Source organism: Lynx rufus, unplaced genomic scaffold, assembly GCF_022079265.1.
Source record: "Lynx rufus isolate CCGP_SWC_20201006 ecotype Redwood Valley unplaced genomic scaffold, mLynRuf1.p SCAF_1, whole genome shotgun sequence".
Lineage (NCBI taxonomy): Eukaryota > Metazoa > Chordata > Mammalia > Carnivora > Felidae > Lynx > Lynx rufus.
The window spans coordinates 86,540,238-86,552,281 of record NW_025814823.1 but is presented as its reverse complement, the minus strand read 5'-3'; the positions used below and the strand labels follow the sequence as shown (position 1 = coordinate 86,552,281).

The window sequence follows — 12,044 nt, the reverse complement described above, 5'->3', positions numbered from 1 at the left end:
GCATCAGAATGTGACTGTACTTAAAAGTAGGGCTTTTAAGGAATAATTAACTTTAAAAAAGGATATGTGAGTGCCTTAATCCAATCAGATTGCTGTTCTTATAAGAAGATAGTAGGACATACAGAGTAACACAGTGGGCACTGGTGCACAAAGGGATGGTCATTTGAAGAGACAGCAAGAGATCAGCCATAGGAAAACAAAATAGAGATAACTCGGAGGAAAAAACCTTGTCCACACTTTAATCTGGACTTTTAACCTCTAGAACTATGTGAAAATAAATATCTCTTGTTGAAATCACACAGGCTGTGTTATTTTCTTATGGCACCACTGGCAGACTAATACAGATTTGGATAAGAAAATGCAGTATTTAATGATGAATTAAGCAAAATGTGTGAATGACTTGTGTCCTGAATCTGTAAAAATTGCTGATAGAATTTTTAAAATATTTTTAAAACTGAATAAATATACCATCTCCATTGCTCATGGTACTCAATATTGTTGGGATAACATGTTCTCTACATTGATCTAGATTCAATTTCAATCAAAATTATTCCAAGTGGTTTTGAAATTTCTAAAATGATTCAAAAGTTAATATGACAATGATCCATATGTGTGGGATGTCTTACCTTTGAGTAAAGGCCCTTATGACCTCAGAAAATATGAGGATAAGGATAAAGATATACTCCAAAGAAATACGTGGTGAATGTGGTGGTGTTAATAAGAGATTCCTTTGATAACGTTTTGGGGTAATGGTGGGGTGGTCCAGAGCCAATGGCCATGAAAGAATTCTTGAAGATATCTTTGGTGTAAAATGTGATTTTATTAAAGCATGGGGACAGGACCCATGGGCCGGAAGAACTGCACTGGGGTCATGACTCATTATATTCCTTCAGGTTTGAAGGGAGTCAAGGATAGAGTAAGTCTCTAAAATATTTTGGAAGCAAGGTTTTCAGGACCTTAAGGGGCTAGCTGTTGCTAGGGAAAACACCACTTATTACTGTTTAATAAAACCTCAGTCATGAGACCCTTCAGATGTATATCAGGGAGGTTAAAAGCTTGGAGTATGATTGCCAGCATATATCTTGGAAGAGTTGAGATAAAGGAAGTAGACTTATAGGATCCTCAAGGTTGCAATAATGTTAAGCTAAGATTCTCTTTTGCTCCTAGCAAAGCATAATTATAGAGGCAGCTGATCTCCTAGAGGGAGATCACTCTGCCAGTTTCAAGGACTTGTCAATGGACTATAGGCAGTAAGGGAACTAAATTTTGTATTTGCCTTAGTTTCTCATATTACCATGGCAAGCACTTAAACTCCTTTTCTTTGTTCTTGGGTAGCCAGGAGTGTCCGAGGAATATTATACATATTCCATCTGGCGGGATATAGTGGTGGTGTCAGCCTGTATTTTGCCCTCAGCTTGCCCCCCAAGTTCTCTCATCACCTGTATGATAGAAACCAGTTACAGGAAACATGGGAATTGTGTCATCCACAGTATTTGGAGAGGGAATAATTTAGAGCAAACATTAAACAAATGAGTAAAAATATTATCTATTTTCTAGAAAATAAGGAGAATATTACAGATCATGCTCTGCAAATAGACCCCACTTTATCCCAACAATAAGACCCTGATGTCTTTCATTATGACGCTGGCCATAAGAGAAGCCATGACTCTCACATGCTCATTTGAATGCCACTGACATTATTTGAGAACTGTTACAGATATCAGGAATTGAGTTTTGGAGGACTTTCTACCCTGGCATCTCTGTTCATTAGTGAGAACCTGAAGGAAAGTTATCCTCACTGGAGTCTGGCTTAAAACCAGAGATATAGTAAAGGAAAATCAATGGAGAATTGGTGGTTCAAGGACTTAAAGTCCATGTTATTAAACCCAAAATCAGAGGAGTGTGTCTCTTAGTGTTTCTCTCTATTGAAATTGAACTAAAACTATTAGAATCAGTTTAAAGATTAGCGGATGGAGACCTAAATTAAAATTGATACATGCTTTAGAAGCAGATGAATATCTTAGAATTCAATGGTCACCTACATACAATAAATAATTGAAGCGATGCTGCACAGTTTATTCTAATGAGACCAAATGAGATCTTATCTCACTGGGAAAGGGCAGTAGCATCAGCTCTCAGATCAGAGATGGGACTGGAAGGCAGGGTCCCAAGGCTTTAGAATCTGAGAAATGAAATTAGGCACAGCTAAAGTCTGACCTCCAGGGAGAATCCTATATGCTCTAAAAAATCTGTTTGAAACTGTGTTAAGAACGTTGCCCCTTATTGAAGAAAGAATTGCCATAGGCATAGAGCATTAAGGACACTTTTTCCTTTTTGAACTTGGAGACTGCACAAAGAAAAAAATCCTGGTGTGTAGAGGTCAGAAATGTTCAATAAAAATCATTATAAGTGTGATGGGGTAAGGAACACATGAAACAGGATCCTGGAGGAATATGGGAAAATTCTTTGCAGTTTTCTGGCTCTTCTTCTGACTTGAAAGTAAGAACTTTATTTTTAAGGAGCACTGTGAAAAGAATTCCAAATTACTTAGCTATTTTATTTTTACTTGTTCGCTATTAAAATAATTTTAATTTTGAATTTTAAAAATATTTGTTAAAATCTTTCATGAGTCTTCTATGAATGATATTCTTATATTTTTTTTAAGTTTTTATTCAAATTCCAGTTATTTAACAGCGTAGTACTAGTATCAGGTGTACAATTGCGTGATTCATCACTTATATACAAAACCCAGTGCTCATCGCAAATTCTCTCCTTAATACCCATCATCCATATACCTGATCCCCTCCCACCTCTCCTCTTACAACCATCAGCTTGTTATCTGTAATTAAGAGTTCTTTCTCTCTTGATCTTTCTTTCTCTTTTCTCCTTTGCTCATTTATTTTGTTTCTTATTTTCCACATATGAATAAAGTTTTTGTCTTTCTTTGACTGGTTTATTTCACTTAACAATATACTCTCTAGATCAATCCATATTGTTGCAAATGTTAAAATTTAATTATTTTTTAAGCCTGAATAATATTCATTATGTATTATATGTTTACTATATGTGTATATTATCCTCCACTTTTAATTAAAAATAAAATATGTCTAACATCTTTTTCCCTTATTGGGTGCTCTATTCTCTCTCATTTACTCAATTTTATGTGATTAGTTACCTTTCAAAACAAAACATGAAATCAAAATATTCAAAAAAATCTTATTTTTATAAGTGATCTTGAAAGAGAGCTTAAAGTCCATGGGAGTGATAGAAATATTTGTATTGCTTATTAGATATTTTAAAATATTTGAAATTTATATGCACATATTTTTACATTGAAATATGACTTTATGTTTCCATTAATACAGTAATTATTTGGAAATAGGTATCTTCCTACAACTGTTTACTGTAAGATGAAAAATTATTATCATTTTTGTTTTATAAATTTAACCTAATCAATGGAAAAGTAATATTAAACTATAGGAAAATTTTTAATTGTGGAAAATATAATACTTGTGTCTGATTGTGAAACCAGTAGGGGTGGCTTTCAGATGTTAAAGTAAATACCGACTTTACTAATAAAAAATTATGTTCACATTGTGAGACATGAAACAACACTGGTCAAATTATGTGTATATGCCTACTTTGTACTTCTTGGAATTACAGGTTAATAAGAGATCAACAAAATGGACCTTGGCTAAAGTTGAAAAACCATAACATTGAAAGTTTCAGAAACTACTTAAAGAATCAATACAAGGTCTGAGCCTACTTTTCCAGGTGGAAAGAAGAAACATCAAAGTAGGAACAAAGGAATCTTCAGTTTGGCTCATTGTCACATGGAGAATGTGCTCTTTTTCCAGTTGCACACTATGTAGACCTTGGATTACTCAGATAATTAAGGCACTGAAATTAAAATGATTGAGGGGCTAACCATAAGTAGAGGAATCTAACTAGAATAATGATTATCAATTCCCACAACCTTTAGCTTTTGAGAGAAACTCCTTGTCATTGTGTGTAAATTGGATGATTGGGAAAATGAATGTTAATTCAACAGAGATGGGCTCAGGGACAGGAACTTTTCAAAAGTCTGACTCAAAGCAGAGAAAAGGTGATGAGAAAGATTCTAAGGATGGAGAAAATGTCCTTACAATTTCTATAGTTATTACTCAATTAGAGCTTTGTGTATCAAAAGTGTGGTTCATTTATAAAGGTTATGGAAAATTATGTTTTTAATTATTTTTTTTTCTTAGAGCGTTCACTGAGAAATCCACAAATATTGGGAGAGGTTGAAAGAGGCTGCATGGAGAACTAAATAAATTGTCACTGAAGTTATGCTAAAGTAAAATCAAAGAGAGTCTCTAAAGACTAAGATGATCTGAGGGAGAAAAATATGACCATGTATCTCCCCCATGGGGTTTGTGAGTGATCATGGATTATAACTCTGGTGTGACTTTAAGATGGGAGGACACTCAGTTTTTCTCATTAGATATAGATGACATCTTTAATATTTGTTGGTTCTTGTTAATAATTAAGTATTTACTAGTGTTTCATGATAAATATCTGGCTTACAGTCTTAAATCTTGTTATTTTTAATGAAAAAATGGTATGATACATTTGTAAACCAATTGGTCAAAATTACCACAGTAGTTTTCTAATTGTTTTCTGTTTTAGTGAATATCTGTGAAAAAATAATAGAAACTATTATTGAGGACATTTTTACCAAAACATATTTTTTAACAAAAATATGGGATAAATCTTAATGTCCTTCAATGAGAAGTGGATAATATATTAGAATATCAAATAATATTAATGGTTATTTTCTGGGAGCCGATCCATCCAGCCTTCCTGATGGCACAGCCCAGGTGGTTGGCGGAAGGGCAAGGCACAGCGACCCTCTGAATGGGAAGCTACTGGTATCCCTCCTGTTACTCATCATGGCCATCCCCATGATCCAATTGGCACCAATGATTCAAAATAAACCCATGGGGACAAACTCGGGGATATTTCCTGGGGATGGCCCCCAGGAAAAACTCCCTCTGGGAAAAACCATGAGAGTCTGAAGATAGATAATGAAGCTTTATATCCAGCAGGTGCCACCCCACCTCCTGCTCGCTCTCTGCCCAAAGGCAGGATAGCCCCATATATTCCCCCTGCCAATGAGGGAGGCAAATGGATTCGAAATTCCTGCTCTGGTAATAAGGGAATGTACTTGTGGATACAGGTTCCGACTCCTGTGTCCACCTGGCCCCCAGAAAGCATTCCAGATGATAACTGGACTTGGTGGGTCAAAGTACTAAATGGTTCTTTGGTTCCAAAACACACATCGTCTCCCTGGGAAATCTTAAAGCAGGGGTTCCCATGGTGCCCTACCCCAGATCAAAAGGAGTACTTCTGTTCTTTGTATTGTAAATGATTCAAGGGAACAATCAGAAAAACATGCCCCTGTAAACGTTCCACTTGAGATGCTAAGAACTAGATAACCCTTCATAGAAATAACAAAATAGAGCTTTATAGGCTATAAGTAGACATTGTTATAATCAAGATAACATGAGAAAAAGAGAAATTAAATCTAAAAGCAAAAGAGCATGAGGAGAAATCTCAAGGAAATAACCAAGATGTGCCCTAATGGTTGAATGCACAAGGGAATATTCTAAGCATTAGGTAATGCCAAAAAACATTGATGACGCATGCTAAGGAAATTTTCGTTAAGGAAATTGCTAACATATATATTGCCAGACTCATAACAATAAAGCGGCCAGTCTAACATACTGCTGTTGTTTGGACCCCGGCAATTATTTAAACAGATTGCATAACAAACAAAATTTATCTGTGACTTCTAACTCACATCAAAATTTGCATCAGGTAGAATAATACTTATGCAAACAAATATGCATTCTATTACCATTGGAATTATGGAGCCAATTCTACAATTCCCAGTGGAAATACATTTAGTAAAAATAATTTGAAATGTTCACTTAGGGAGCAAAATGGAGTTAATCTTCCACAATGAATCTGAGTCCAGTTCTATTGGACTGTTATGCTAATAGTTGTTTCATTCCCGAGTCAACTATAAATATGAATATTTTGGTATTTAAAAATTTCCATCTATCTCATGATGCTAAAGTATACATACTTCAAAAATAAAGAAGTAAATAATATTTTGTTACACTGATGTATATTTTCTTTATTCAATAGGTGGCAAATAATTTTAAAATATGATGAATCAAACACTACTAATGGAATTCTCGCTCATGGGATTTACTGAGAGCCAGATGCTATTGAGGCTACATACTGTGGTATTTTCACTGATCTACCTAGTGGCCATGATGGAGAATTTAATTATCATCCTCCTCACAGTTCTTGATTAACGCCTCCACAGTCCAATGTACTTTTTCCTAAGGCATTTGTCTTTGGTAGATCTGTGCCTCATTTCTGCCACACTACCCAAATCCATCCTCAATTCCATCACCTTCAGTGACTTCATCTCTTTTCTGGGATGTGTGTTACAGCTCTTTTGTGTGGTACTACTGTCTGGGTCAGAGATTGGCATACTCACTGCAATGTCCTATGACCACTATATTGCCATCTGTCATCCTCTGCATTATGAGGGTGTTATGAGCAAAGGGGTCTGTGTCCAGCTAATGACTATTTCCTGGCTCAATGGAGAGGTCTTGGGAATCTTGTGCTCATCTGGGACATTCTCTTTTAACTTTTGTGAGTCAACTAAGATCCATCAGTTCTTCTGTGATGTCCCTGCTCTACTAAAACTCAGTTGTTCTAAGGAATATGCAACTATTAATGTCTGTGTGGCCATTGGGGTCTGTTACGCATTTTCATGTTTAGTTTGCATTGTGATCTCTTATGTATATATTTTTACCACCGTGTTAAAGATCCCAACCAGACAGAAGCAGTCCAGAGCCTTTTCCACCTGCCTGCCTCATCTCATTGTGGTGAGTACATTCCTTCTAACAGGTGCTATTGCTTATTTAAAGCCAGTTTCTGATGAGCCTTCTCTTCTGGACTTGTTTGTGTCTGTGTTCTATTCTGTGGTACCTCCAACCTTGAACCCTGTTATTTACTGTCTGAGAAGCAAAGATATTAAATCAGCCCTAGGGAAAATCCTAAGTAAAGTTAAAAGGAGTGGAATAATGGAAAGATGACTAAAGTTGAAGTTAGGAAGTAGGAAGTTTTGTTGTTCCACAATTAACTAGCTGTTTGGAATTATTTGTATTAGAGATTAATATATTATGGAACCTTGTTAGTAATGACCTCAGGTTATCAGGTTTTTTTTAAACTAATGTTTATTTATTTTTGAGAGACAGACAGAGAGAGACAGAGCGTGAGCAGGGGAGGGCAGAGAGGAGACTCAGAATCTGAAGCAGGTTCCAGGCTTTGAGCTGTCAGCATGGACCCCAACGTGGGACTCTAACTCATAAACTGTGAGAACATGATCTGGGCTGAAGTTGGATGCTTAACTGACTGAGCCACCCAGGCACCCCTCAGGATGTCGGTTTTAATAGAAATAAATCTTCTCTTATATTCCTTCACATTCTGTCTTAATGTTTTCCTTTTACATCTTCACTGATTTGGACTTCTGAGCTCCATATACATGAGATTTATATATTTGTATTCCTCCAAAATTATCAACTTCCATGACATTTTATCATTTATCTTATGATGGAAATTTGATTTTAATTTAAAATGATTTTAACTAAATTTTGCATTTATTTATCTTCTGATGGAAATCTGATTTTAATGTGAAATTATTTTAATGGAATGTTGCAGTTTTAAAAAATACTTTATTTTGTCACAAGCTTCAGTTATTTTATTTTTTAAATGATTTTTTAAAATTTATTTTTGAGAGAAATAGAGAGTGGGTAAGGGGAAGAGAGAGAGAAGAAAGAGAACCCCAAGCAGGATCTACACCTTCAGTGTAAAGCCTGATGTGGGGCTTGATCCTACAAACTGTAAGATATGATCTGAGCTGAAATCAAAAGTGGGATGCTTAACCAACTGAGCCACCCAGACACCCTACAAGCTTCATTTATTTGACTAATATGTGTTTGATGAGGATTTTATACAATTACTCATACATTTAAGAGAATGATTCTCTTAAATCTTTGCTTCTTTTGATTAAAATTTTATTTTTTTTGATTCAGATGCTTTTCTGTTTATAAAATTTATTTTTATCTAATGTGTTGATGCTAGATGTTGGTCTAATTTTCTTTTTTTAATGTTGGAACTTAAGAAAATAGCATCCGGCATTGTTTCTCACATTGTGATAAATCCCATATCCACTCTTTCCAGATTTCAGTATCATATAACATTTCCAATATCCTAAATATTCAAAATTATTTTCCACTTATTACTGCAGAAAACTATCTTGTCACTGTTATTCTTTTCAGTCTTTACTCCACATGCTCTTTCAATTCTTAAGTTTATTTACTCATTCTGAGAGAGAGAGAAAAAGGGTGAGATAAGTGTGAGCAGGAGAGGGGCACAGAAAGAGGGAGAGAGAGAGAGAATCTCAAGCAAACTGCAATGTGAATGCAGAGCCCTATTCGGGGCTCCAATTATTGAACCATGAGATCATGACCTGAGTTGAAATTGAGAGTCTGACATTTAACTGACTGAGCCACCCAGGTGAGCCCATACACTTTTATGATCAAAATTAATATTTGTTGATCACTTTCACTATATCAGACACTTCTATGTGCACCATCTCTACTAATGGTGTCTAGCAATGTGAAGTGATGTGAATATAAACAGATGGGAAAACTGAGATTGAGGGAAGATGGGTAGCATGTTTTCAGTTATATGGCTCACAACATAGGGTCATGGGGAAAATACCTTTCTTGTCTGTAGCAATACCTTTCATGCTCTGTAGGCTCATCATAGCATTGCTGAAGCTTTATATTATCTTCCTGATAAAAAACATCATACTTGCCCAAATTATACCCAAATTTCAAAGTGTAGCTTAAATAAGGTCTGGATATAGAGAATTATGAAGCACTTAATTACACATTTCCCCATCTCTAAAACCTTATACATAGCTGATGGAAATAGCTTTAGTATCTCTTCTAATGAGACTCATTTATATAGATATAGATGATATAGATATAGATATAGATATAGATAGATGTATATAATATATAGATGTATATTTATATATATAGATGTATATATATATATATATTGTTGATAAACAAACATATATATATGATATATCTCCCTTCTAATATGCAAATTGATTTAACACACAACAACTGGTTTATATGATACCTATGTGAAAGGTCCATATAGAAGTAAACTTTGGTTTATTTTTACAGTGCAAATCATAGCTCTGAGCAGAAAATAGCTATACCTTAACTTCTCTTTTAACATACTTTGATATCAATCCATTTCTATTCATTTCAAATGCATCACAAATTTAGTTATTTGTTTTCTGAAAAATAAACATTACATCAAATGAATATATAAATTTTTAAATGAGACCCTTTTATGGAAGCAGTAAAATATGAAAAAAAATGTTTATCTTAGGATCAAGGACATGAAGTAATGACTTAATTTTTAAGGAAATCATAAAGGGTAGTTTATTAATCACACAAGTATACATATACAGACATATAAATACAACAAAATTTTCAATACAAGAAAGAATCAATGAGTAGTATAATGAAGTAGAACTGAGAAGATTATCTATTTTTACAGTTAAAGCAAAGATAACTGTAAGAAGTCATGCATCCTTTGTTAATGTAGTGTTACAAAAATAGAGTTTATTGTTGTGGCAGTTTTTCTATGAAATCTTGTCTCCATCATCTTGGTCCTCCTTTGTCCACTTTGTGGAAATTTGTATTTGCAGTGTATTATTATGCTACATATTATTAGTATATTATATGTTATAAATATTTGCATGCGTTAGATGGGAATATGGCACAGCCATTGAGACCCTGCAATCTTATATGTCACTTCTTTGAGGATACCATAATTTAGGCCTCCCCACCAAACTTTTCTATCACAATGATGATTCCGACAAAAATAAATGGAAATGGTTTTTCCACCTCAGTTCAAAAGAAGCCCTTTGTATCTAGAAAAACATTTTATTCTTCATAACTTGAACTAAAACCTATATGGCACTTTTAGAAACTTCTGCAGTTTTTAATGGGTTTGTGGAAGAGTCTGAATTTGGTATGGTATAAACAGATTTATTTATTATTTTATGACATATATTTATATCAAAATATTTATTTAAGATAAATATATAATCAAAATATTTATTTAAGACCCCACAGTTGGAAATTGAATCAAATATCCAATACTAGCCATTTGACTGCTTCCCCACAGAATGTAGGCTTCCTAACTGTGAACCAAATGCCAGAGGATACTCAATACGATAATGCAAGTAGAGAATTAAGAAGATGACAAATAGTTGCCATTTCAATTAACAAATTTGTAAAATTCATTTGTGGGAACAATGATTTGGAACAGCATAACTTGAAAAGCACACAAGTGGAAAGAACAAGAAAAGACACAAAATGCACAGAAGTTTTAAAACGACATTTATTGAAAAATTAACAGTAGGTTCTTTAATGAGAGGAAAATCCCTGGAGTGCCTGTATGACTCAGTCAGTTGAGTGTCTGACTCTTGATTTCATCTCAGGTCATAATCTCATGGTTTGTGGGACTGGGCCCTGCATCAGGATCTGCGCTGAAGGTGTGGGGACTGCCTGGGATCTTTCTTCTCCTCTCTATCTGCCCCTTCTCCCCCCACCCCCACCCCCATGCCTGAGAGTGCTCTCTCTGTGTGTATCTCAAAATAAATAAATAAAATTTAAATAAAAAGAGGTAAAAAAATCTGTCACTAGGGGCGCCTGGGTGGCGCAGTCAGTTAAGCGTCCGACTTCAGCCAGGTCACGATCTCGCGGTCCGGGAGTTCGAGCCCCGCGTCAGGTTCTGGGCTGATGGCTCAGAGCCTGGAGCCTGTTTCCGATTCTGTGTCTCCCTCTCTCTCTGCCCCTCCCCCGTTCATGCTCTGTCTCTCTCTGTCCCAAAATAAATAAACGTTGAAAAAAAAATTAAAAAAAAATCTGTCACTAGACATAGGCTTTAAAGTTAGGTGTCTAGAACTGTGCTATCAAATATGATACCTATATACATATGTGGCTAAGGTGTTAAAATATGGCTAATATGGCTGAGGAACTAAAAGAATTAGTTTTGGTTAATTTCAATTTTAAAATGATACTTGATTCAGTTATTGGAACATTTAAAAGTGTGTTTGAATGAAATTGGGTATAAGATCTAATAAAAAACATGTGTATTTAATTGCTTTGGTAGAGATTATCTTTATTTTTACATAAATAAATGAGTGGAATAATGTGCAATGAGTGAGACACAATTTGAATGGTAACTGAATATAAAGCACTATTTCGAATGATTCATTTTGAAGGGAAAGGGAGATGAGGTATGGCTAGACTAGATGTTCAAGAGGGTTGAAATAAATATTTAAAAAATAAACATAATAGTAACTTGCAAAGCCAATGGTCAAGCCAACGTTTAGTGGTTCCCAAACTCATAATATTTAACCAAGAAACTATACTGTATTTGTGATAGATATGTGGCTTTCAATGAAACACATGATTGTAAATTTCACCCCAAATATATAAAAAATAAAATTTACCCTCATTAGCTTTTTCAGTGTGCTGGAATAGAGTTGAGTAAATTACTGTAATGGGGACTGATTTCATTTGTTTAAAATGGATACTATGAGGAAAATAAAATACTCTTCCTTTTCTTAGAAGTGTATGGTTTTAAATAACCATTGTAATACAAAATAATAGAGTAACTGTTTAATTCTTTCCTAATTCAAAAGAATTTTAGCCCATCTTTGCATAGACAAAAACAAGGTGTATGCATAAGGAGGGATGGTTTAACCTCAGATTACTCCCACCCTGGTGCTGACTGCCATTTCCCTCCACCCAACAAGACTCCCTACTTTGTGTGTGTGTGTGTGTGTGTGTGTGTGTGTGTGTGTGTGCAGATATCAAAAA

At 34.8% G+C, this 12,044-nt stretch overlaps 1 protein-coding gene across 1 annotated transcript; it reads left to right on the top strand.

The window, feature by feature from the left end:
• Positions 1–6,212: 6,212 nt before the first annotated feature.
• Positions 6,213–7,157, top strand: LOC124501114 (olfactory receptor 14K1). The gene is given in 1 exon segment (XM_047065117.1): positions 6,213–7,157. A coding segment is annotated over 1 exon segment (945 nt).
• Positions 7,158–12,044: the final 4,887 nt, after the last annotated feature.